This window comes from Chiroxiphia lanceolata, chromosome 2, assembly GCF_009829145.1.
Source record: "Chiroxiphia lanceolata isolate bChiLan1 chromosome 2, bChiLan1.pri, whole genome shotgun sequence".
Lineage (NCBI taxonomy): Eukaryota > Metazoa > Chordata > Aves > Passeriformes > Pipridae > Chiroxiphia > Chiroxiphia lanceolata.
In genome coordinates this window covers 94,129,793-94,156,646 of record NC_045638.1, presented here as the reverse complement: position 1 = coordinate 94,156,646, position 26,854 = coordinate 94,129,793, and the positions used below count along the sequence as shown (strand labels likewise).

General features: G+C 51.4%; 1 protein-coding gene across 1 annotated transcript; it reads right to left on the bottom strand.

The window, feature by feature from the left end:
- Positions 1 to 1,660: 1,660 nt before the first annotated feature.
- GPR156 (G protein-coupled receptor 156) lies at positions 1,661 to 25,807 on the bottom strand. The gene is made up of 11 exons (XM_032677196.1): positions 25,761 to 25,807; positions 17,478 to 17,624; positions 17,224 to 17,363; positions 14,751 to 14,887; positions 12,423 to 12,558; positions 11,430 to 11,544; positions 10,274 to 10,398; positions 9,736 to 9,831; positions 6,726 to 6,962; positions 4,414 to 4,572; positions 1,661 to 3,842 (listed from the first exon to the last, which is right to left on the bottom strand). Exons 3-11 carry the CDS (start codon positions 17,320 to 17,322, stop codon positions 2,658 to 2,660), a joined length of 2,289 nt encoding a protein of 762 aa, XP_032533087.1. The 5' UTR covers positions 17,323 to 17,363; positions 17,478 to 17,624; positions 25,761 to 25,807; the 3' UTR covers positions 1,661 to 2,657.
- Positions 25,808 to 26,854: the final 1,047 nt, after the last annotated feature.

Sequence of the window (26,854 nt, the reverse complement as noted above, 5' to 3'; positions counted from 1 at the left end):
TCCTCACCTTCTCAAAACCTGCAGCACAGGCTACTTGAAGCCATTGGGCCCCTGTCTGCTGCTCCCCACTGCGTCACAGGAACATACCTGCACAGATGTGGCATCACTGTACAGCCACTGTCTCCATGGCTTGCACAGTCTGGTTACTCTGGGCCAAGGACACCTGAGAGTTTTCCCTCTTGCAGTACTTTCAAACACACATTATTTCTAATAACTGCCCCTGGTATCAGAGCTCAGAGCAAGAGGTTCCCACAGATCCCAGCTTCTAACACCAACACAAGGCAGTGGGGAAACTTCCACACCAACAGTCAGTACTCTTGTCTCAGAGAGCCTGGCTTAATCCCTCTCTGCCATAGCTAACAAAGCTCTTTTTTTTTTTTTTTTTTTTTTTAAACCAGGCAGCTCAATCGCAATCAAGACCAATGTTGTTATTTCCTAAACAGCAGCAAGCTGACAGGGGAACAGAGGCAGACTGAGCAATGGCAGGTGGTTGTGGCACAAGAGCCTCAAGGCTTCCTGCCTTCCTGGCTCTTGCCAAGCTCCAGCAAGCAGGCACACAGAGACATCTCATACCAGCTGTGACGTGTCCCTTCCTAAACAGCCAAGAGCAAGGAAAGGGCCCAAAACTTAGAACAGGATTTGAGGTGTGGCCTCATCAGTGCCAAACACAGGAAGATGATCACTGCCCTAGTCCTGCTGGCCTGCACTATTTGTGATAGTGGACACTCTTGGCATCCACATGCCATGCAGTTTTCAGGTGGTGGCTGCTGGACACCACACAGAAAAGCAATTGCCTCAAATTCCAGTGATGAGTTTCCAAATAACCCATAGGTTCAAAGTTCTGCAGAGAGTTTTTTCTGCATTCATTTGTGGATTTTAAGTTAATTTTTATATCAGCCGCTTCCAGGTAGGGTCATGGTTGATCATTTCCTTTGACCTTGCTGCAGTATTTCCCAGCCCCAGAGCAAAGTGCTGTTCTAAATATGCTTGGGGGGTGGGGAAAAGTGGTTTTGCCCCACAGTTAATAGGGTCCCTGGAGCATCCCTGTCCCACCCGTTGTCCCAGCGTGGGGATGCCGTGGGATGCACCGCGTGGGGCACTTGGTGTATGCCGGCGTACCCGGTGTGGCACCAGCAGCACCTGCTGCGAGCGCTGCAGAACTGCAGGCGGATGGGAGGCGACGGGGACAGAGCTCCCGAGTCCCACTGCAGGGAGCCCCCGGGTTCCCGGGTTTGCCCCGCACAGTTGGGGGACCCCCGGCCAATGCATTTCACAGCGAGGCCAGAGCCGTAAGTGCTCAGACAGCTGTAAAAGAAACCGGAAAAAAATGGTTTCTATTAGCAAAAAGTGACCAAAAAAAAAAGGATTACCTTCTGTCTAGAGTGTTTACATTTTTAGAAGCAAAGAAGGGCTGTGGGAATATTGTTTCTCATAAGACTATTGGATTTGGTGATGTGCCCTTGATGCAAGCTTGGAAAACCACAGAGACAACAGGGGGGAAAAAAAGGCGACACTGGTGAAGGGACACAGAGGTGAGGGATTTCACCATTGTAGTGGCTAATAGAGAGGGCAGTGCTAACATGCTTTGTTCAGAACTGGGATTGGGATTTCTCTGAAACCTGCCCTTTTAACAAAGTCTTCCTCCAGAGGGTTTTTATTGCACTGAGTGTCAGGTCTCAGCATCCTAAACTCCTGTGGAGGCAATGATTTGCTGAAATGCTGTCACAAATATCCCCCAAAAGGCACGCACACTGGATTTACTGTTCTTGGTATTTCTAAGATAAAAATTAAACAGAGCATATTAATTTAAACAAACCTTATTCCAACTACATCATCCATACAAAGACATACAGAAGGACACAAGCCCCAGAAAACAAGGTAAAAAAAGAAAAACCTTTCCACATCTTCCTTTACAATTGTTAGCTTACCTTTCTCTTCAGCTCTGACCTGAGTCTCACCTATGACCATGCACCTGAACTATACAAAATGTAAAGACACCTCCTGGGACATCACCTTTGGACTCGATTTTCTCACTCACATGCTACAAAAAACGCACCAAAATCCAAAAGGTTCCTGTACAAACCCCACCCCAAGGTCTTTGCTTTGCCCAAGAGCAACACGCCCCAGGTGCAAGCCTGCAACTGCTTCTGCACCTGGCTGGGTGTGATGCCAGTGGGAGGCTCTCTATCAGCAGCCTCGGGGGAAGGAAGGAGTCCTCTCTCTGTACCTATGCTGTGTGCAAGAAGCCATGTGTGTTTGTGCTGCTCCCTGCCAGTGCAAATCACCCAGTTCTCACAGGGAAAGCCCTCTGAGGTGATGAAGTGTGGGCTCTCACAGGCCACCCAGCCCCAGTCTTTCCACTGCCAGCACCAGGAACGACAGAAGTGCCAAGTCTCTCTGCCCAGAGCAGCCAGGACAAAAGCACAGCCACCTCCCTGAGTGCTTCCAACCCACTCTCAGCCAAACTCAGTCTGCAGTCATGGCTGATCAGGCTGGAGCTGACACTGCAACCCAGAACGAGGCAAGGTTTATTCCTGATCCCCAGATTCCAGAAAAAGGTACATCCCCCAGAATGACGTGCAGCTTCAGCATTGCTGAAAACATGCAGTGTTTCAGGGGTGGGAGGGCACTTGCTCCTGGGGCAGGGGTGCTCCCAGTCACACAAAGGTAGGTTTCAGATCGTCTTTGAAATTCACCACAGGCTGGGGCCCACTGTGGTGCTCTGCCTGGTGGTCCATGCAGTCACTGGGCTCTGTGTCCGTGTCCGTGCTGCTGCTGTCCAGGGAGCCACGTGGGCTCTGGAAGCAGACCTCGCAGCAGGGCCGGTGGCAGCCGTGAAACATCTCCTCAGAGCTGCTGCTGCTGCTGGAGTCAGAGTCTGGGTAGTAGTACAGTGAGCGCAGGGAAGGCTCAGCAGGTCCCCTTGGGGTGCCCTGCCACCGCCACTGCTCCTGCAGGATGCACGATGAAGCACCCTGGGACTCTGGCCATCCTAGCCACCTCTTTGGCTGAAGGCAGACCTCCCTAGGGATGGCTGGAGAGGATGGTGCTGGGGGGTGAAGGAACCCTCTGCCAGCTATCTCCTCTTCCCTTTCCAGGGACATGTGTGCTGACTCCCCATGGATCCAGCTGCCCACTTCCTTCACCCTGTGGTTGGCATGAGGGGATACATGTCCAGGGAAGTGGGTGGAGGCAGGGGGCAAAGGGACTCTCCGATGGTGCCTCGCCAGGTAGGGGCTGAGGGGTGTGTGGATGCCTGGGTAGCCGTCCTGGCCCCCCCATGTTTCTCCCTGGTCGCCTGGGGTGCCCCGGCTGCCAAGTGGGGGTCCTGCAGGTAAGGCCGGGCTGTAGTTTTTGCCATCCAGGCTTAGCTCTTGCAAGATTTCCCACAGCTTCTCACTGTTTACATAGCTGACTTTGGGGGATGACTCCCAGGCTACACCACCTGAGTTGTCCTGGCCTGGCAGCTGCTCCGGAGGCTGCCCCTGCTCTGCAGGTGTCCCACACTCCTGGACGTCTTTCAGGCCACGTTCAGTGCTGCCCCCTGCGTTAAAAAGCAGCACCTGAGAGCAAACAGGCTCGTGGGTTGCGTGTTCCTGGAGGGCCTGAGGATTGCTGCAAAGAGGCGGTGTAGGCAGCGAGCAGGAAGGCTGCCACCCATCCCTCTCTGGATCCGGGGGGCAGCGGTCCCCTGGTGCATCCCCATGCCCCCCTGAGCTCCAGGTGCTGGGAGCTGCGGGCAAGGCACGGGGATTGCAGCCGCTCTCCGCAGACATCAGCCTCATCAGCTTCTCCTTGGCGCTGCTCACTTGCTCCTGCAGGCTTTCAATCACGGCGTTTTTCTGTGTCAGACAAATAAGCCTGTCAGGCACGGGGCAGGCAGAGGGTATGAAAACACTGCCAGCTTGGAAGCTGGCATTGCTAGAAAACAAATCGCCCCTCTCTGAATGGCAAGAGCCACACTGGCAGCCTGTGTGACCTCATCCTCCCCTGAAGGCCTCCAGATGGGAGTGCGGGAAGGGGGTCACTGGGGCAAGCAGCTCTCCAAGCTGGGGTGCTTCCACCTATGCAGTGCAGGTGAGAGAACAGGAGGCTGGGGGCTTTTCTGAAACAGAGCATCTGCCCTCTAAACTAACCAGGTTTGACCAGGCTGTGGCAACCAGGCTCTCCTGCACTTCTCCCTACAGATCTTTTTTTTAAACCCTCCAGATTATGCCTAAATTTTGGTGCTCTGGAGTGCAGAGTGATGTGACAAACAAAGCAGCTCTTCCCGTCAGGAAGAAAGAGGCTGGTGAGGGATCACCAGTGTGGATGGGGGTGTAAAAAAGGGCTTCCCACCCTGCAAAGCCTTCAGCCCACAAAAGGGAAGGAGAGAAGCTGGTGTGGTTGAGGGGGCCTGGCAGAGCCCTGTACCTCGGTGAGCAGCCGCTTCATGGAGTTCTTCTCCCCTATCAGCTGGTAGAGCTGCTCCTCGCTGTACACCGAGCGGCAGCTCCTGCTTGGGCTGGTGAAATATTTTGCCATGTGGCTCACAGTTTGGCTTTCTTCTTCAAAGGCTTTCCACTGCTTGAGCTAGGGAGTAGAAGAGGATGTTATCTGCAGAGCCCCTGCCAACACAGCGGGAGGCAGGCACAGCTCAAGCGCGAAGGAGACAAAGGGACTTGAGAGGGGGAGACAAAGGCAGGGTGTGACAGGAGAGCAGAGACCAGTGGCAAGAGATGGCTGAGCGAGGGGCTGCAGTGTCACTTGGAGCCTCCCACCCATCTGAGCCCTACCCTGTGTCTGGCTCCAGCTTTTAATGCAGAGGAGTCAGTGCCTGTCTGCACTGAAACCTCTAAGCACGCTGTAAAAGCCCCCTCCCTCTTCTCCCCCCTCCTGACTCTGTGACAGACAAAGACAGTGTCACGCATGCCCCCTTATCCCTGAATCACTGGTGACAGGCTGAAAACCAGTAATGCTTAGTACCTATTTTCTCATCTAGTGTCTGCATGGAAGCCTTGTGCAGCCCAGCTCCAGCTGCTTATTGATCTCAGATGAGCAATAGAAAAGCAAGCCCATTAGGAAAAACAAGGTAATGAATTAAAAGATCCAAGTTAAATAAAATGTTCAAGGGCCCCAGGCTCCCACAGAAAAATGGTACAGGCAGAGTGCAAGTACAGTTCATCAGCTCCTCCGCCCTCAGTCTGAGAGACCTGGCACTTGGCAAAGCATCGGCAGCAGGTTTGGTGCTTGTCAGAGGGAGATTGGATCCTTGCTCCCAAAGGCTGCTCATCTAAGGGGTTGGGACTCTGCAGTTACACTGCCTCAACTGAGGTAGGAAGGGACCTCTGGAAATCATCTAGTCCAAACACCCTGCTCAAGCAAGGTCAGATGGAGCAACCTGCCTAGGACTGTGTCCAACTGGGCCTCGATTATCTCCAAGTATGGATGTCTCTAGGCAACGTGCTTCAGTGCTTTACAACTTTCACAGAAAAAAACAACCTTTTTCTTATGTTTAAATAGAATTTCCTGTGTTTTATTTTGTGCCCATTGTCCCCTGTCCTGTCAGTGGACACCACTGAGAAGAGCCTGACTCCCCCTTCCCTACTCCACCCCCATTGGTATTTATATACATTACTGAGATCCCCTGAGCCCTCCCTTGCACAGATGTGTTCTTTCTTCAGCTTCACCTCTTCCTCCCTTTCTCACCTCATGTCCTTGAGCCCAAACATCCCTTCAGACATTCAACTGAGTAAACAACTGTTTCCTCTCCCTGTAACAATGGGAGCATTATTCCCAATAACATGGTGGCCAGGCACACTAGGCTGCTCCTGGAGGACAAGGGAAGCAGAAGAGCCTCACCTCACCCCAAAAGGCTTCCTCACTCGTGGCAAAGCCCAGCTTCCTTCTCTAAAAGCACAAAGGAGGACAGCCTCCCCTGGGGATCAGCAGCAGCAGAAAAGTCTCTGAGCCTGGCAAGGCCATCTGGATGGCCTGAGCCCAGCTCCATCCCTGCCATGGGCAGAAACTTTCTGTGGGAGTGGGCATGTGAGGTATGAGGAGAGGACAAGCGCATGAAGAACAGATCCCACCACCCACATGGGAGGACGACACCAGCGACTGCCTCGCCTCCACCTGTGCTCTCTGCGTGGCTACCACCTGTGGCACATTGCTGCAGGAAGGTTCTGAGCAGCAGCTCTTCAACACACCTGCACCCCTTGGAAACCTTCCAGGACTTAAAGGGGGCCTACAAGAAAGCTGGAGATGGACTTTTTACAAGGACACATAGGGATAGGACAAGGGAGAATGCCTTTAAACTGAAAGAGGGTAGGTTTAAATTAGATAAAAGGGAGAAATTCTCCACTGTGAGAGTGGTGACATACTGGAACAGGTTGCCCAAGGAAGTTGTGGATCTCCCATCCATGGAAGTGTTCAAGGCTAGGCTGGATGGAGCTTTGAGTAATGTGGTCTACTGGAAGGTTTCCTGCCCATAAGAGGGGTGTTGTAGCTACATGATCTTTAAGGTCCCTTCCAGCACAAACCATTCTGTGATTCTATGATACTCCAGGAATTTGCTTGGGGAAGCAGAGCCACGGGGGGGGCTTGGAAGATGAGCTGTGCAGGTGAGCCCAAACATTTGGGGAAAAAAGCAGGAAAGTAAGTGCTTTGGCCCACAAGGCTGCTGTTGTTAAACTCTGAAAATGTGCCTGTTTCCAGCCAAGTGACAGGACAGAGGTGGAAGATACCTGTGGGACAAAGATGAAGCAGTTGATCGTGGTTGTACACACAAAAATTCCTCCAGAGGTAAAACCAAACAGCAAGTTGTGCCAAGTACGGAAGAAACGATGAACTAAGCAGATAGTGCCAGCAGCCAGGAAAACGAGGTTGACCCCAACGATGAGTGTCAAGGACTGGTTGACTGGTGAGGAGCTGACACTGTCGGTCAGACCGGCCAAGTAGGTCCCGTACAGCAGGAGAATACTCTGGAAGCAGAAAAAAGAGGTTTCCAGAGTGTGGAAAATTACAGCCTGATGGTGTCAACCCCCACTTCAAACCAAGCCCGGTGAGCTCAGATACACTCAGTGCAATCCTAATTAATGCTCTTTGATCTATAATGCAGACCTTGAGTGCGCACTGGTGACGCCGCAGCAAACGCCTGGCACACTGCTGCGGGCCAGAAGTGGGGCTGGGGAGAGAGGGCAGGAGGGAAGGTGCCAGTCGGCACCGGGAGTCCCAACCAAGCTGTGTGAGATGAGGGTCAGGTCAGCAGGTGATGCCACAGAGCAGGGAATGGCCAAGAGAGATAAGACACAACCCCCCCCCCCCCTTGGGCAGCCTGGAGCAGGAGAAGCAAAGACAGATGGACAGACAGACAGACAAACAGGAGACAGAGGTCCCTGCAGGGATGCAGCAGTGGGGTGCCGTCTAGGAGCAATGACATACCTCAGAAGGAGCAGGAAGGATGTTCAGAAGGACATTCAGAAGAAAAAGGCAAGAAGAAATGGAGGTTTAGACTGGAGGAAAGAGGATGTACTTGTTGCCTCTTTAAATAGCAATCCAGGAAACTACCAGGTACAATTCTTCTCCCTTCCCTTTGCTGTTTCCTGACTCCAGCAGAAGGGAAAGGCACTAGAGAAATGCTCTGTACACAGAGGAACTGCCCCCCACTGAGCAGATCAGTTGTTTCAGAGCAGGCTGCCTCACCACACTGGCCCTCAAGTGTCCCCTAAATGTATCTTTCCAAGATAGTTTAGTCTTTTTCAAGATTAAACTATCCAGCAGGATGAACCCTTCCTTCTCCAGGGGACACTAGCAGGAAACACCAAGTATCTTTTGCCCACCTCCATAGTGCAGGGTATGGTCTGCCTTCAGGATCATTTGGAAATAGCATCTAACAAAATCCCAGCACCTGCAACGGCCCAGAATACAGAGAATATGATTTAAATTATTCCTGTGCTACCTAGTAAGTGTAACTGTGTCTGCCTTAGTTTACTAAGAGTCATTGTTACTTGGGTATCAAGAAGTGCTTTGCGATCTGAGTGCAGATGTTTTTTTAGATTCTTCTGGACCCCTCTGTGCTGTGGCTGCTTGATGATCATGATGACCACCGCCAGGGTTAAGGTCTGGAGGGACACTGGCAAGAGAGGTTCATGTCCGCAGTCTTTGGTGAGACTTGCAACTTCAGAGCACCACAAATTCTCAAGGCGGGGTTGTAATAGTGAGACCTGCCTCACTGGGAACTAGGCCGACACCTGACTCTGCCTTGTAGAATATGAATTGGATCATAACCATGTCCACCATGGGGCACCTCCAAATGGCCCAAAGGCAAGTCAGCTTCTAATCCCTGAGCAAGAAAACAATCAGCACCAAAGTCCCATTTAAATTCATACAGTCTATCTGGGACACAGACAACAGCACTGCCATCTAATAAACTAGGACTTTCAGTAAGCACAGGACTAAGTGGTTTGTTTGTTTATTTTAATCTTGAGCAGGGAATTTTGCTCCTAATTCCAGGCATGTCCTTGGCAAATCATTTCTGTTCATTGCTCAGTAAAACCAAGATAATATACTGAGTGGCTTCCCAAAGGGCTGAGCACATTAATGCTGTGGATGCTAAGAATTGCTATGTATGCACAGAAATAAAGCCTACTCTCACATTAGTGTAAATCCAAATTAACTCCAGAGAAAGTACTAAGGAAATAATAAGAAGGGGACAGGGTCAGATACAACACAACACTAAAAAAATATTACTTGGGACAGATAGTGGGGATGTTTTCTTTCAGAAAGCATTTTGTAGGAGCTGTAGGCGAAGACATTACCTGTCTAAACCCTAACAAAAACTGCAGACAAAATCAGAGGTGGAGACACAACACTGAAAACCCAGAGAATACCTACATTCAATACCAAAGGACTTCTAAGGACAGGCTACACTAATGTCTTTGAAATGAAGTGTAGAGAGGAGGACTTGGCTGTGTTGTAAGGTCCCTTTCTGCTCTTTTTCCTACAATTTTGGGTAGATGGTCAGTGAGTATTACATTACAGTGAATCACAAAGGAACTGCTGGTACTGCACAGAGATGAAGCCATTACTGAAGAAAGGCTGTGATCTCACAAGCTTCATCAACATCAGCTTTCTGAAATGTGTCCAGCTTCTGCCATACCACAGACACATGAGACCACAGATAATTACAGCAGTAATTACACCTACATAGTTACATCGGTATAACTAACACTTCTGGAATAAGAATGGCCATGTGCAGAGCTCCACCAGTGAAAGTGCACCCCGGTGGTATAATTAAGCCGATAAACATGCTGTAAAGGCAGGGAGCAAACACTTGTCATCAGCACCTCCTTGGTTTGGAGTCAGAGGACTCAGGGACTGAGCCACATGGTGCACCACTGCACTGGACGGCCTTCTGAGGCTTTATGGAAAGACTGCGCTTTAGAGAACAGCAAGACATGAGTTTTAAGAAGTGAGATGAGGCACAGGGGGTTGCAGGGAGAGAAATAGAGAGACTGTATGTGCACTGTGTACAAAAAAGAGATAGTGAGGCAGGGAAAAAGTGGCTTACAGGGCTTTTACCCTTTCTAAGATGGGACGGACTGGAAATAGGAGGGCTTTTGAGATGAACAGGAGTAGCTGGAATCTGCAACAGGCCTGTAGCTTGGGAGGGCAGCGAAACAACAAATGCTGCTAAACAGTTTGCGTTGTAAGACAGAGAGCTATAATTCAAGAATCAATCAAGAGGTTACATACCTTAAACCCTAAAATGAGAACGAGCCAAAGATCAGAATAGAGCGATGCACAGGACTGCACCCGGCTCATGGAGCAGGTCATGCCTTTCTCTGTCACCTAGAAAGCAAGGGAAAGACTGAAGTGAAGACTGCAGACTGAGAGGCAGACACATCTAAGCTGGTCTTCTCTGCAAATGTCTAAAAGGATAGGCCAAAGCTGGTGCTACCAGGGGCAGAAGGTTAAAGCAAGGAAGATTTTGGCATTCTGCTGCCAACAGGGCTGGTTAAACATTTCTCTAAAGCATAATGCAGGTGCCATGGACCTCTCCCGGTGTCACCCATGTGATCTGCACAGACCTGGAAATTTTGCAGTGGACCCTCACCTCTGTAACAGACTGAACAAAAACCCAACCCAGAGTGAACAGAAGTTTTTCTGACTTGTTTTTCTTTCTATTGTTTTTCAAACAGCACCTCCAAATGCCTGGCCATCCACCAACTTTGTCCACAGAGTTCAGACAGAACATGGCAAACCCCTCCACCACCCCTCCTCAACCCCTTACCCGCAGTGAGACACCAAGGCTTCGGAAGCACTGGACTGGATCGGCAAACACCCATGTCAAGAGCAACACAGCATCTGCCAGCACCAATGCTGCCACCATCGCCAGCAACTGGAGGTCTTGATAATCTGCAAACACACAAGAAGTAAAAGGTATTCTGGGGAGCAATGGACACCAATGACCTCCATCCCTTGGGTCCCTTTCTACTTGTTTCTTTCAAGCAACATGTCTATCCTACTACTTCCCCCAGAGGGGAATCCAGTGGCTCACCTACATCAGAGTTGGCCACAGGATCTCTGTCTCCAGCTCCCAAACTCTTGGAGACCTAATCAGGCTTGGGGCCAAGCATAAGCCCTCCCTGACGGTGTGGATAGCAGGTACATGCTGTGACAGAAAACAGTTCCTCCAAAACAAGACTGTCATCCCTTATGTCCATATCACCAGCAGAGACAGAAAGGGTGGGGAAAAAAAGCCAGTAGTATTATGATTTTGAAAGTTTAACACAGATCCTGGTGCGTCAGGAATGGGACTCCTTGCTGGTACCCAGTTCCCCTGCAAACCGTCTCATCTCACCTTTCATCTGAGACCTACTTTTTCACCACTGGAAAGTGGCCACTGAAGGCTCTAAGTTACATGCACTGTTACGTGAACAAATTCCCCATTTCCCTCCCAGCTGCTGATTCCCCTTCTTTAAGTGCTGCAGAGGAGTGCCTAGTTCTCCCTTCCTCCCTTCAAGAGATGAGATGCATCTGGGGATGGCCCTACATGAGATGCTTTTGAGGATACCTGGTTTATTTTCGTCCCACAAAAACAAGCAGCCCAGCCCAGGACACAAATACTGGCATGTAGTTTAATGAAGGCATGGGGCTGACGCAAAACAAGACCAAGACCTTGCTCAGTGATGGGGCTGTGACTCCACAGGGGAACAGGCAGCCTGGCAGGGCACCCGCTCACCTGTGGAGTGGGAAAAGCTCTTGCCTCATTGCTCAGGAATAAATGAGGGGCCCATGCACAGCTAGGCATGAAACTAGACCTGTGATTGCGGCATCCATCACTGTCCTGAGCCAGTTTTTATCTGCTGTTCCACACTGGTTTTTGCTGGTGTTTGCCCTCCTCGGGAAGTTCTCCGCCCTCCCTTCCCTCCTCGGGTGCTGTGTACTCACCACCCGCTTGTCCGGCACCCTTTGGGTGAACACCTTGTAGAGCCGCCAGCTTTTCCCCAGGACGGGGCCAAACACCAGGGAGGTGCCCACGCACAGCAGACAGAGCCGCACCTGCCAGGGGGTCAGAGCAAGGAGGCTGAAAGTGGGGCTCACAGGGACACCCCACACCCTCCCACCCAGGGGTGCAATAAAGATGGGTGGGGACATGTCTATGGTCTTCTGGCTTCTGGAAAGTCATATCAGACATTAGAAAGCTGACCATAGAGTGAAATAAATTAAAAGGCACATATTCCTCTGCAGGCATGTCTGCTGCCTGCCTTTTCCTCCCCATCCCGAGAGACTTTCATCAGAGGACCAGGCAGGGAGAGCCAGGCAGCTTGTGAGTAGCAGGGGCACGGTAGGTCCCAGCACCAATAAATCACTTGCTGGCACTTCCGTTAATTATCCTCAGCCCAGCAGCTGAGCAGGATGCAGGGTGTGCATTCTCCCACGTCCCACTCTCCCATGTGGATGGATGCCCAGCCCTCGGTCTGGCAGGGCGGCTGCCTCAGGTCAGGACATGGGGGTTCATCACACAGGTGAGTGTTTTGATGAGGATCTGCTCTGCAGCCAAAAAACTCACCTGCAGCCTCACAGCACCTGTGCTACTTTAGGCAGTGGTGGCTCTGTGGAGGATCCCATCTCCCTTCAGGCTCCCCTCTCCCTACTGCACTTCTACAAGCCCAGCAGCCTGCCTGCCTGTGGGACCTCTCTCTCCCCTGGGGACCTGCTTTGAGTCCCTTCCTCGGTGCAGATGTGGTTTGCACAAACAGTGAAGGCCGTTCAGACAGAAAGCATCTGGTTGCGTTTTGTGTATGTGAAAACCACAGCCCGGCCGCGTGCAGCCAGCAGCGAGGTGGTGACAGGCTGTGGCTAAGACAGCGCACGTACAAACAGGCATGTACATGTGCATGCATGATGGTACCCATCCCAGCAAACCCCCCACTCACCTGAATAAGCTTTTCCATGGAGTCTCCAGAAGGCAGGCTCTGCTCCTGAACCCCAAAGAGGTAAGCACTCGTGTAAGTCAAGCCACTGCCCAGCAGGGTCACAATGTTGAGATTGGGGCTGGACATCTTCACAATCCTCCAGGAAACAAAGCAGGGAAGGTGGTGACAGTTACTGAGCATCATGACCTGGCAGCACAAGGGCGAGGTCCCCTTACAGGGGCCACGATGGCCATAAGGGATGCTGACATTGTCCAGCCCCCAGCCTCTGATGTTCACAGCTGCTCAAAAAGCTCAGCCATTGCTCCATAGTGCATAACCCATCTTCTCTGCCGTCTTGCTGGAATGCTTCACTGCGTTTAAAGTACTCATTTCACTCTACCCCAACACTTCTGCTGTGGAGGGGCAGAAGTGGAAAACCACACCAGTGCACCACGTGGTGACTGTCCCCAGCTTTGCGTGCAACAGCTACAAGCGCCTGCAAGAACAGGCTCTTCCCACTGCTCCTTCCTCTGAGGAGATATTTTCACATAGCACAGTCTCAACTTCAGGAAGCCGCCTGCAATGTTCAGCTTACAGCCTCCCCTCTGTAATTTCACCCCATCACTCATAATCCTGTAACTGTATTCAGGGAGGGGAGAATCAACCCAGCGATCTCTCATGACCTGTCACCCTTCCCCAGCAAGCCCATCAAGCAAAAGCTGTAGCTCCTGCATAGCTCTGCCCCTTCAATCTGCTGCCAAGTCATTGCATTTCTCTACCCTTGAGCTCCTTCCTGGCTTGCTGCCTCGCAAGGGATTCAACCTGGCCCTTTCCCTCCCTGACTTCCTTGCCATGCCTCAGCCCCTGGGGAAAGATATTCGTCACCTCACCCTCTCAGCTGCATGCTGAAAAAGGTCTCCTTTGCCCTCCCAGGTTCAGTAGGCAGACCAGTATTTATTTACTGCAGAGCAAATAAATAACGCACATTCATTACAGCATGCTCTGAGAATATCTTCAGGGGCCTAAACAATTTGGTAATCAATTAAGGTGTCCACACTACTCAGTAAATTAAGTGCTTCAGATTGGGATGCAGGTCATGCAGATGCTGCAATGCAGCAGGCACAGGGCTCACAACACAAACCCTTATGGGGCAGGACCCTCCTGACTGCATAGTGCTTGTCAGAAGCATTAAGTTCCTTAATGCAATCAGAGAATCAGTTCAGGCTGCACACCGATGCACGTCTCTGTGCAAAACAATGGCACATAGAGATCAACAGGTTTGCCAGGTGAAGCTTGGGAGAGGGATGTATCTCTGGAGGAAAAAGCAGCTGAGAGACTAAGAGACCAATGAAGCTGAGGAGAAAGTGGCAAGGGAGCAGGCAAGACACTCAGAATTGCTGAGGAAGGGTCAGTGCTGGCTGAGACAGTTTGAGTTACAAGGAATTGTTGAGCCTTATGCTTGGATTTATGCTGTCTTCAGGGGAGCAGGAAATTTTACATCCTCTGTGCAGACTGAACAGCACCAAGGAAAGTCTGCACTTTACAACCAGCTTCTCTCACCAATGAAGATCATGTTCCACACCAATATGGGCAACCGCCAAGATCAAAAAGGGGTAGCAGTATCTTCAAAGTATGTATGGCCCAACAGCAGGAAGTGCACTGTGGGGGAGCGTGATGGGTTTGCCATGGAGCTATGCTGCTCAGAGTGATGCTCCCAAGACTGTGAGCAGAAAAGGAGACCTGTTCCCTTTCTGCTCACTCCTGTTGATGTTTTTATTGAATGGTACCTTTGGGATGAGACTATGCACTACTGTCTGTGCCACACCAGAGGGCATCCATAGAATTATAGAATCATTAAGGTTGGAAAAGACCTCCAAGGTGATCAAGACCAACCTTTGACCAAACACCACCATGTGAATTAAACCATAGCACCAAGTGCCATGTCCAGTCATTTCTTGAACACTTCCAGGGATGGTAACTCCACTACTTTGCTGGGCAGAGCATTCCAATGCTTGACAACCTTTCAGTGAAAAAATTCTTCCTGATGTCCAACCTGAATCTCCCCTGACACAGCTTGAGGCCATTTCATCTTGTCCTGTCTACAGCTCCCTACCTTGGAGAGGAAGGGAGCACTCCAAACAGGACTGTCTCCATCAGTGATCAATACTGGATGTGATGGAGAAAGCTGCAACAACCCTGGCATTGGCCTTGCTTGCCCCGTGGTGTTCCTTCAGGCTCATATCTTCCTCACACTTAGCTGGTCATCAGCTCAAAGCCTGGTCCTGAAGGAGCCTCATTCCACTGCTCCAGCTGAGGGGAATTGTCACAGCAGAAGAGGGAAGCCCTTACCTGTTTTTCCTGAAGCGAATTGTGAAGATGAGAAAGAAAAGCGCTAGCAGGACTCCTCCAGTCAGGAATGTCCACACAACTCCCAGGAGACCAGCAGAGAAGGATGGGAAGCTCTTCGCACTGTGGTCAAAAGATGTCTGCAGGAGGCAAAAGGGGTGAGGAAGAAGGGGACATTGCTGGGGTTTCCAGTGAAGGATGTCCCTACAGTAGCATGATCACACCCATGGGTGCTCCTCCTCAGCCATAAACCACATATCCTCATAAGCAGACACCCCGGCACCTGACCAAGACCCGCAGGCAGGGCTGGTGAGATGTGTGTAGACAGGACACGTACTCTGACACTTGCTGAGTGCACAGGAGGAGAGGGCAGTCCAGGAGCCCTCTTCTTATGGCCAACTAGCCATATACGTAATGAAGCCATACAAGTGACTCACAAACCTCAGGCAGCCCTGGCTGTAGGAGAGAAGAACATGGGCAATGGTTCCCCACTGTCCTTCTCTGGAAAGAAACCTCTGCAGAGAGGTCTCATGGTACCCCAGCTCATAGCACTCTTCTTTGGAAAGTCAGGTAGGGCATCCTTGGCTCCCGCCCTTACCCCTCCATGCAGCAGACAACTGACCAGCTGGCTGACGTGACTGGGAGCCAGCAGCAGAGCTTCCAGTCGGTGCAGAAAACACAGAGAAGGGAGTGTGACAGCGTTTTTCAGAGGCATTACGCAGTGACACACTGAGCTGGGCTCCACCCGTCTCCAGCGGGTGGAAACTAACTGGGTCCCAGGCAGACATCAGCTGAGAGAACTGGCTTTTGAGGGACACTCCCAGAGCGGGTATGACAGAGGCACCTGTCTCCTTGCACATAAGCAACCTTATGGGTTTAAACCTCCATTTAAAAATATTCTCTGCTATCTTCCTATTAACGTAAGATGGACAAAATGATCCTATGTGAAACAAGAAACTATTTCCACTGTGGATCTAAAATGCTTCAATATTTTTAACAGGCTGTGCACGCGTGGGTTCGTTCACACATACTATGGCTGTGTTACTGACTTTTTTTTTTCTTTAAAAAAAGTATCACTTTTACTAAGGTCAAAGTGGAAGGGAGGAGAATGGGGTGTGAGCTGGGATCACGTGCCTCCTCACTAACTTCTCTGGTGCTGTCCTTTCTCAGACATGCCCGTTGACCTGCATGTAATTTCTGTGGCAGAAGATCACTTTTCCTGACAGTTGCCCCAAACTCCCAATTCTTTCTTCAAGGTCTGAGCTATTTCTGCTTCCAGCCTTGCTAGAAATAAATCTTCAGGGAGAAGTAAGGCAGTTGTTTAGAGCCAATGCCTCATCTCCCTCTCCCCCAGCCAGGCTTTATCTCCTCTGGACAAGCAAGAACAAGGCACAACTTGAAGAATTAAAGCCAACACATAATTCTTAAAACAAAAACGTGTCACTGCCACACGAGCACAGCTGATCCGTGGGCTCCTGGTAGCTCACATGCTGGTGCCATGCTGGTTGCAGGGCAACTGTGTAAGGCAAACCCCTGGATGGGAGAGACATCCAGCTGAGAGCCAATGCTGCTGCTGCTGTATGCTGGGATACAGCTGCATGCACACCTCAGCCTCGCTTTGCAACAGTGTGGAGGGATTCCTGAGGGGATACTCATATCCCTCTTGCAAACTGCTTCCCACCTCCTCTTCCCTCTCTCTATCCCCTAGGGAGTCTTTTGGCTCTCTGGGAAACCAGATGGTGGAGATGGTCAGCCACCCAGGGATCAGAAACACCCATATGATCTCCACCTTTCATTTCCCAAGGAACACACACCCTCCCACCTGACTGCTGTTTCCCTGGATGTTGATGCTACTTGAAGTTGATGGAGCGCTTTGTTTGCCGCTGAGAGGAGTAAATCCTGGTCCTAGCAGGGGGAATATTAATTGTACAGCAGCTGCCAGAGCCAGAGGAGCCAAGCAGCTTAGTCTTCTAATTAAAGGCTCATGGTCGTGCAGGACGTGATGGAGAGCCGAGCGGGCCAAGCCTCACTGGCCCATCCAGCAGCCTCACATGGTGCCAACTGCAACTGAATGCATCCCAGTGTCATTTCCACTGGCTTACTGGTGTGTAGGGGGGTACCATTTATTATAGATAATGACTTTTAATTAAATCATGCCCTATTCATATTTGAAAAGCACTTTGAAGTTGCAGAGGACAGGAAAGGTCAAGGGCAAATGGGGCCATTTCAGGCCAATCCTAAGCAGCTGTCACACTGGCCGACACACGGGGGGTTGCTTGACGTGAGTTGGCTGTCGTGGATGCTTCCTCACTAGGTGTCACCTAGACTGGGCTTGTCTTAGAGGCCAACCAGCACGCTGCCTTTGGCTGGACTGGGATTACTTGTCAGCTGCACCCCCCTTTCCATCTCTCCACCCAAATCCACTTCAGCAGAGCAAACCTCATGCCCCAGAGCACTTCCCTGCCTCCGTACATACCACTGTTACAGTGCAGAGCTCCTGCAGTGCCCGCTGCTGCTGGCTGTCAAAACTGGAGCTGCCATCACAGAGCTCAGAGCAGTTGAATCCCGGCTCCATAGCACATCCTCAGCCGTTATCCAGCCGTACCTTAGCCCCTACTGGAAGGACAAGCGTTGGCTTTCTCCAGAGAGAAGAAACCTCCAGCATACACCGTATCTCCTCCTGTCAGCAGGGTGTAGTGAGGGGGTCTGGCAGGCCAGGACTGAGCTCACCCAAACTGATGTGGTGCACATCCAGGGCCAGGACAGGGAGTGCCCACCTCCCAGTGTCCCTTGGGGTGTCCTCTGCAGCAAAGTGAGTCAGCATGGAACTTGGGTTCCCACGGAGCACGGTGGCATCCCGAGCACTGCTATACCAGCCTGCAAAACAACACATGTTGAGGTCAGAGCGGCCCCCAGCCCCTACACTCCAGCTGTGGAGCTGAAACCAGGTGCTGTGCTGGTCCGAGCCAGGGCATGGCACCCCAAACTCACTGCAGTTTTCTTCTGCCAATGCATTTTCCCACACCAGTGCAATTTCCAGGGTGCATCTTTGCAGATACCCTCCTTGTGCTGGCAGCAACTGCCAGTTTCCTGGCATGTCCCCTTCTTCCAGCAAGGAACCAGAAGAGTGTAGACAACAACAAACAGTAACAAGTGTTGTCATTGCTTAATAGGATCTACACCCAGGCCTGGGCGAGCAGCAGGGGAAGGCACTTGAACCAAAGCATTTTGGCTGACTCGACCTGAGTGGCAGCCCAGCTAGCTGAAGAGCTGGCTGTTCATTAAGGAGATTTAGAAGCCTGACACCTCCATGTTCCCCATCCCTCCTGGTGCTCTGGCTGCCAGGTATTGTCCCCACCTGCTCCTGCTCCCTTTGCACCACCTCTGCCTCTGTTCCCCTTTTCATTTCTCTTTTTGGTGTGGATTTTAATAGGCCTCATTACCATTTTAGACATGAGGTCATACTTTTCCTCAAGCATCCTTACTCAATTACCATTGTCACCAGTTTTAATTAGCTTCCAGCGCACGACCATAAGCAAGTCTCCTGTCGTTAGCAGTTGGGGAGGAAGCACAATAGCTCACTTCCTACTTGCTCCTCACAACAGGTGGGAGGAAAAAAAAAATTATCCTTATCATGCTCCTTGGGGCTGCTCCCTGGCCAAGCATGCCATGTGCCTGGCTAGTGCTCCATCCTTCCCTCTTCCTAATCCTGACACTTTGATTCCCTCTCCTCATAAGTCCTTTCTTTGCAAAAACTCCTGTCATCATGTGAGCAAAGAAAGAGTAAACTAAAAAGAAGCACAGTCACCAGGACCTAGTCTGAAACTTGGTGTTCGTCATGGGGGATAATCAGGATTCAAACACCAGAAAAGCTACAGGAGCTTTTCTCAGGTCAAGCATAGACTGATTTTTCAGCTTTACAGAAGTTACAAGTCCCAGCCCAAACACATCAAGGTCGCAGGTTACTTGACCCAATTAGCAGAGCCCCCTCTGAAGCAACAATCCCAACTTTCCACTGGCAGAAGCTCGATGTACCACAGGTCTGACACAGTCCTGCCTGTCCCAGCAACTGACCCCAGTGTGAGATCAACTTTCTGTGTCCTACAAACACAATATCAAATGAGCCAGACTTCTGACTTACACACATGGTAGAGACATTTTTCAAGAGCGCTGATAAACCCAGCTCCATCAAACTGTCTCTAGCTTGTAAAAAACAAGCAGTGGGTGGTTTCCTACAGCAGGATCACGTCTAGCGCAGGGGGAAGGGGTATGGCGAGGGAGAATCCAGCTGCTGCAGGATGCAGGATTGCAACAGTGGTAAAGGGCAGTGGAGAGAAGGAGGACAGGCTCCAGCTGAACAGTTCAAAGAGAACAATGGATAGTGTGGAGGGGCTGCGTGCTGTGCCTGGGGATGGCAGCAGGAGAGGGGCACTGAACCTTTGCCAAGAAGACCTGAAGATGAGCACTGCCCAGCCTCCAAAGGGCTCAACTTCTCCCCATGCCCTCAAGTGGGTTTAAAGACAGCCCCTACAATTCCTTGTAACCTTCTGCCATATCAGAGAGGGAACCTACCAGGTGGACCACTACCAAGGCTGGCATGAGGTCAGCAGGCACAGCCCTCCCATGGCTCACAAATGGACATGTTTCCACTAGGAGCATCAATTCAACCCTCATCCACCCAGGAGACCATCCCTCAGTGGAGGGTAAAAGCCCTTTGGAGTCTTCCCAACCCCCATCCCACCATTCTGCAAAAGGCTCCCACATAATGTTGATAACAAGCCGAGGCCAATTAACATTCATTAGTATGCAACGAAGCAAGCACTAGTGTGGTTGTTGCTGGAAGGCAACAGGCATTTCCAGCCCAGCTCCTGCCTCTCGTGAGAGCTGGCAGGAATGCTGCTCCATGGCCGTGAGAGGATCCAAGGGGGACCGGTGCAGAGTCACTGACTTCAGGGTGAGGTTGGACAATGGTTGTGGGGACAGACAACAACACAGGTAAAAACTTACTTAAACTTACTTAAAATGTGAGAGTCTCTTTAGGGCAGAGATCTATGGGGTTTGTTTTTTGGTGGTTTTTTTTTTAGACCAAAGTACCAACCAAATCTGATGGATCTTCCACAGCACAATCAGAGAATGGTTTGGGTTGGGAGGGATCTGACAGCTCTGTGCCCCCTTCTGCCCTCAGTCTCTGTGGCATGACAGCTGCTGGCTGTCTGGATCATAGTGGCTAGTACCTGATCACAGCTGAGCATCAGCATGTGCGTGGATGTGATCCAACAAGCCTCAAGTCGGTAGGAAACAAGTGACTAGACCACATGAAAAATATCACCACCATCATCTTCTAGAATAAAAAGGAACCCTTGACTGTTAAAACCAGTATTTGGATAAAAGCAATTTGCAGTCATCTTAATGGTTGATCTTCAGGGCTGGAAAACCTGTTTCTTTAGATCCATCAAGACTCGGGATTACTTATCATATAATCGTTAAGGTTGGAAAAGACCTCTAAGATCATCAAGTCCAACAATTAACCCAGCACTGCCAAGCCCACCACTAAACCATGTCCTTAAGCACCACATCTACAAGTTTTTTGAACATTTCCAGGGATGGATATAGAAGCATAGAATCATTAAGGTGGGAAAAGGCCTCCAAGATCATTGAGTCCAATATCTACCAATGTTAAGGAACTGCAAATTAACCCATAAATAGCCCTCAAAAAAGATGCAGTTGATGTAATCCAAATGCACATCTTGACTCTCTTAAAATTTCTTCTTCCTTTCAAAACCTTTGTTTTGAAAGAATAGAGGAAAAAACCTTAAGAAACTGAAAACTGGTGCAGCATTTATAGGCCCAGAGCAGACAGAACCACCTTTTCACCCCAACTGGTTCCTCTTGATCTAGTGTTGACGGAGAGACCTTTTCCTAAAGAACAAGGCGACATCACTGCTCAGTGAATCGAAAAGTGAAAAACTGAAGATGTCAAATGGCAGACAACAGAACAAATGCGTTCAGAAATGTGCATGAAATGGTTTTCATGAGCTCTGCAATCCTGTTCCATATCAGCCCTGACAGAGAAATGGTACATGTACACCTCTGCAAGGGAAGAGTGGAGAACATCTGGAGAAGCATATCTGTTAAGAACTTCTCAGGAAGGTGGCTCTGTGGCCAGCTGGAACCCACAATTTTGCTGTGTGCCAAAGGCAGAGAGAGAAAACAACAAGGGGGAGGGAGTGATGTGCGAGGCCAAAGCCATTCCTGCCACCTCAGGTGGGGAGCAGAAGATCTTGGCTTACCCTTGACGGGTCTGTGCTGCTAATGCCACTACTAGTGGGAGATGGTGATCTGCTGGTGGGGACAAGCCCCGGCTAGACAGGACACAAGGCTACACACTTACAGTGACAAGTCATCCAGATAACTGTTCCAGCGAGATAAACCACGGGATGGAGTTTGCAATTCAGAAAACACTGGCACTTCTGAGATAGGCTCCTGCTTTTCCCTTCTGCACTTCTTGTCCAACAAGATCCCTTCTTGTTTGACCTGAGAAACCTGCAATATTGCCAACCCCAAGGCGATCAAAAAAGTCACAAGCTAGACTTAGTGTAACACCTCCCGCAATGAAGCTAGTTAAAAATCGGGAGTTAAAGCACACAGCGTATCTAAAGATTATTTTTAATTTATATTTAAAATTTCAGCATTTACATTTTCACACTTTCCCCTGCAAACACAAAAGGAAAAAGAAAGAAAACCAAGAAATCCTGCTTATCATGTCATCCTAAAATGTGGGTTACAAAGCCTCAATCCCCAGGAACACTGGGGAGTTGCAAAGTTGTTACCCTTATTCTCAGGGACCATCCTGTGCACTTGCAGCACCCTGCTTTTATCCCTGGGATTTCCAGAGCCACCTCCAGGCCTCTCAGATACCTTCATACCTGGCAGATGGACAGCTAGCTCAGTGCACAGGCACATGATAGGGCACATCACAGGGCCCAAATGGGGTCATCTTCCCACCCAGGCAGTGTCCCTGCCTATGCTGTCACTCCTTGACCCACACCCAAGGTATGGGAGATAACCGCCAGGAGCTGCAGGACCTGCTGCATGCAAAGGAGGGAGATGCAGAACAAGGTGCTTCTGCCTCCAGATGCATGAGGAGCTCACTGTGTGACTGAAATACGAAAGTTTGTGCTGACTGAAGCTAGCTGTGATTTTGAAGTCTCCTACCATTTTGGATAGCACATCCCAAGATTACAAAGGCAATAATTTCTGAACACCAATCTTAGCGCTGTATGTCTGCCCATTGTAGGCCTTTCAGCTTGGGAGGATTGCACAAGGCTGGCACATTTAGCTCTGCCTCTAGTCTCTTTAACTTTTTAAATGCAGGTTAAATACCCATATGGCTCTTTTCAGTTCTGTGGTTTATGTTTTGGATTTAAAGAAACCTCCTTGCAAAAAAAAAAAAAAATTATTATTTTTTGAACCACCACACAGTCCTGCAAGGAGCTGACTCATACTTCTCCCTTTAAGGAGCTGATAAGGCTTTTAACTCTCTAACCATAATTGCTATACAATGATAGGCATGTGAAAAACAGAGAATAGACTGGAGATGCTCAAAGGAAGGAAAATTGGGAGAGAATACCAAGAGACATGGGGAGTGTGCCACAGATGATGGAGAGGTAAGACAAATCCCTGGAGCTGCTGATGAGCAACTTTGTGCCACCCAAAGAGCAAAGCCCATCCTTGTGTCCAGCTATAACAGCTGCCAAGCAGCACATGGATGAAGTGAGCATAAACCTCTAGGCTGACTCCCCAGAGTGTCTCAGAGCCCAGGGTTTTGGACCCCACTGCCCATCGTGCTGAGCTCATCCCTGCATGACCAGGTGGCCTGGCAGGGCTCCCCACACAGAGCCCAGTGACTGTGGGAAACAGCCAGAGAGCTCCTTCCAAACGATTTCACACCATTGGTACCCCCCAGTGGAAGCTCACCTTTCTGCAGTCAATGATAGAAGCAGCGGGATGGATCTCTGCTGTAAGACAGCAGCCTCACCACTGGGGGCTAAGGTGGGTGCAGCCACCTCCCCCAGAAGCAGGGCAGGGGATGTGCCCCAAGCACCGCTCTGAGACGATGCAGCACTGCTCCCATGCCCTTCCCATGCCCAAGTCTCTGCCCCAGGCTGGAGGCTGGGGTGCACAACACCCCAGCACCTGTGCTGCATGAACAATGAGGACAGAGGTTTTTCACCACCTTGGGCAAAATCTTGGCTTTTCATTACTCCATAACAACTTCATCAATCATTTAATTTATTAGCGGGAGACCTCACCTGTAGGTGCTGTTCTGTCTCCATGGGACAACCTCCCTGTTCGTCTCCAAGCTCTGGCCAGGAAGGTCCCCGTCCCAAGCACTAGGGATGTGGCAGATGACCTGAGAGTGGGGTGGCAGGGGCTGCCTCTCCAGAAACGCAGCCATTTTCGTGCTGAACCATACCTGCAACACGAAGAGGCAGGGCCGGCTGCAGGGCCAAACTGCGTGGCCCTCAGAAACACAGCTCCTGCCTGCCACGCTGCAAGGCACAGCCAAAGAGAAGAAATGTTGGAGGTGTGCAAAAATGCCCAAGCATCTGCTTCGCAGTTTGCCATCCCTGCAGCCCTGGTAGTCACTGCAGGGCAAGCAGTAAGCCCCCATCTATGGGGCTGGTCAATCCTGAATCCCTGCCAGGGGATCACGCCCGCATCACACCCACCGGGATACTGATTCAAGGCACTGTAACAGTGCCCTGGTGCAGCTCTGACAGGTCTCACAGCCTGGGATCTCTGCCCATCCCCGTTGCCTCTGTTGCCTTTATGGTCCTCCCCTGCTTCCATCCACCCGCATACATGGCTTCCTTCATAAAACTGCCTTTCCCCAGGCCATTCCCATCAAATGCTGCTACTTTCTGTTTAGGGCATGTGCCCCAATACACTGCTCTGAGACACATTCAGCCCCAAGCACTGCTGCTGGTGGCTCCAACATCCCTCCCTCTGCCTTTGGGGTGTTTGCACCAGCCTGACAAACAGCAACATGCTAAACAGCTTTACAGGAAGGTGTAGCCTGCAATTTTTTTTTCCTCTTAACTGTACCATCTTTGGAGAGCCACCATGAATAAGAGGTAAAAAAGCCTGATGATTTAGTACTTTGATTTACAAGAGAGATCTAACTTGTGGTTGAGGTGTGTATGACTTAATTAAAAAGCAGAGGCTCACCGCCACTAAAGCTGTTCACTGCCAAGCTATCAAACGCAGAGAGGGAAGAGGCCTCAGAAGGAATATTTCCATAAAGTTATATTTCAGATTAAGCATATATAAGAGCTCTTCCTTTCCAAAGCTGGTAGAAAGCTACAGCTGCTCCTTCATGCAATCATACACCGTCCCCTCACAGCCTTCACAGCACCAGCACACCTGTGTTTTCACAAACAGGGCTAGGATGGCTGGGTTGCAAAGCTTGACAGCCCTAAGCATGGGGACAGCTGCTAGTCCTAACAAGGTCTGCATGTTTTTTCTCTATTTATTTTTTTCTTTTAAATTTGTCAGCATTTTGGAAATCAAGCGACATATTTAGTCCTTAAAGAGGCAGTAAAATGGAGCACTACACCTTTTTCGCCTTCCCCCTGCTGACCGAGCAACAGGGAATATTTTCCCCTAGGAGACAGATTTGACTTAAGGCTCTGAAAGCCAGAGATGTCCACGGCTCATCTGGCTCACCTCCCAGGTACTGCAGGCTGCCAAACTGCACCCACTGGTCCCCTGCTCAGGCTTCTCATCTCTTTGCTGGGCAAAACAAGCACCTCATCAGGGGGCAGGGCCACATCAAGGTCTCCACGAGGTCTGCCAGCCGGGGCTCCCTGCAGACAGCAGTGAGGCTTGCTCAGGGGTGGAGAGGTGCAGCTCCAGAATTGGGGGCACACCCAAACCTGTGTGGAAAGTGCTACTCGTAAACCGTGTCAGCACAGGGGTCTGCAATAAGAGAGGCATATGCAATGCCCCGGCACCAGGCGGGTGAGGCAATGTGGCAGCTATATCAAGGATGCATCAGAAATGCCAGCTGCAACTCAACACTGGCAGCTCCCGGTCACCAGGGATCCGGTTCCCTTGGCTTCCTTCCTGCCCCTCTCAGGCTGCAGAGCACCTGTGGGGAAGTGGAAAATCCAGGTCTGGGTGAGGGCTCCATGAGCCGCCCCCCCGAGAGGTGACCAAGCCCTTGGGAGCTGTGTGATGCCCAATTCTGGCAGCTAAGGAGAAGCAAGCGTGCTGGGTCCTGGAGTGTTTCCCGGGGGTCTCTCACTCCTAGCAAGCAGGGGCAGCATCGTGAATCCAGTACAGAAAGGGCACATGGGTCCCTCTCTCTCCCTCTCCACCAGCAGGTTTCGCAGAGTAGAGTTGGTGAAACCAATCTGAGCTCCGCAAGGCACACAACTCGCCCAGGTAGCAGCGGTTTGGTTAGAACAAACTAACCCAGCGCTGCAGCTTCACATTTTTGCATCCTGCAAGGCAGCCCTTTCCCATCGCGAGGTGCCGGCAGGCTCCCGTTCCCACAGCAGCCTTCTGCGGCGTGCTTGGAGCCTTCGGGACGGTATTTTCTGGAGAGCTACAAAACACCGTTCCATGCCCGCCCCGTTTCAAGCTCAGGGGTGCACTCCGGGCACGGCCAAGCAAACGAAAGGCGAACGAGGAGCGCTCCATCCCCCAAGTGCGTCCCCAGACCGCGGCCTCCCTGCCCCGGGCAGAAGCACTCGGGGGCTGCCAGCCATCCCCGCGGGCTTGCCGGGGTGGGGATCTCGCCAGGCTGCACCCACGCCACCCGGCATCCTGTGGGGAAAGGGGCACGGGGAGCAGAAACACACCAAAGCGAAGAGAGCCAGGAGAGGAAAGCAACTCGGGGGGTAAACGGGGCGCCCTCGTCTCAGCCATCCCGCTCGCAGTCCCAACCACCGCTGCCAGTCCCCTTCTCCCTAGCCCCGTCTTCCCAACCCCGGACCCCCGACCCACCTGCGGGGACGGCACCCGGGCGCGGTGCAAACCTGCGGGGCTGAAGCAGCCTCGCCGCAGCCGCCGGGGACGCGGAGCTCGGCGCCGGCCCCGCAGCGCCCCGGCCCGGCCCGGCGGGGGCGGGGGCGGGAGGGGCCGGGCCGGCCGCGCTCCTCCCGCCGGGGCGGTGGCGACGGCGGCCCCGCTCCTGTCGGACCCGGGACAGAACTTTTCGGCAGTGGGGAAAAACGCGGGAGCCAGGCTGTCATGGCGGGGCTGGACCCCCCCTTCACGCCGGCATCAAACCCTCCCCAAAGCAACCCCCGTGTGGGAGCCGAGAAAAGCGGGACCCTCCGGCACAGCCCACCCGCCTGGCCTCGGCTGACCTGACCCCGCCGCCGCAGCCCGTCAGCCCCGCGGTCCCACGGCTGTGCCCATCTCCTGTCCCTGCCGGCGGGATGCGCCCGGCTGGGAACGGGCCGCCTCGCTCGGACGCTCCTGTCAGCTGAGGCAGCACAAAAAAACCCACGTCTGTGGCAAAACCGGCCCGAGAAGTGAGTAAAAGCGAGGGCGGCCAACCTCGTGCTCCGTGACCTGCTTGTGCCGCCCCATGGTAGCCAGTGGTAGCCAGCGTGACTACTGCAATAGGTGTGTCTGTGTGAGCAGCAGTCAGTGTCATATGGACAGACCCACCACCTCTCTCAGCATCCCAGTGCCGATCGTTTCCTCTCCTGCCTCCCACGGCCCTGATGCAAGCATGAACTTCGTGCTCTCTCCTCACAAGACATCCGCTCAATTTTACTGGATTTTCTTTCCCAACTCTGAAAGCCAGAAGCTCTGCTGCAGCACCAAAGTTTCTCTCCCAGCCTGCAGCAAAGTGCCAGGTACTACAAGAAAGGGCTGTTTGCAGACAGCTGTGCAGGTCTTCTCTCTTTATACACTTCTGTTTACCTCATTATGTGGCTCTGGCATTAACAGTGCTAATTTTTCATTCCTACCCATTCCCAAACATGCAGAGCCACAGACCAGACACAGCCTTGGTCTGAATGGGAGCAGAGAGGTTTGCACAGCCCTGTTAGGCAGCTGTGCCACACAATGCTGTCATAATCAAACTG

What these genes read in the sequence shown, in the direction of transcription:
- GPR156 (XM_032677196.1), bottom strand. Translation starts at nt 17,322, where the DNA reads ATGGAGCCGGGATTCAACTGCTCTGAGCTCTGTGATGGCAGCTCCAGT. An exon ending in AGCTCTGCACTGTAACAGTG is followed by an intron (nt 14,888 to 17,223) that starts GTATGTACGGAG and finishes TGCCTCCTGCAG; the next exon opens with ACATCTTTTGACCACAGTGC. An exon ending in GCTTCATCTTTGTCCCACAG is followed by an intron (nt 4,573 to 6,725) that starts GTATCTTCCACC and finishes TCTACTCCCTAG; the next exon opens with CTCAAGCAGTGGAAAGCCTT.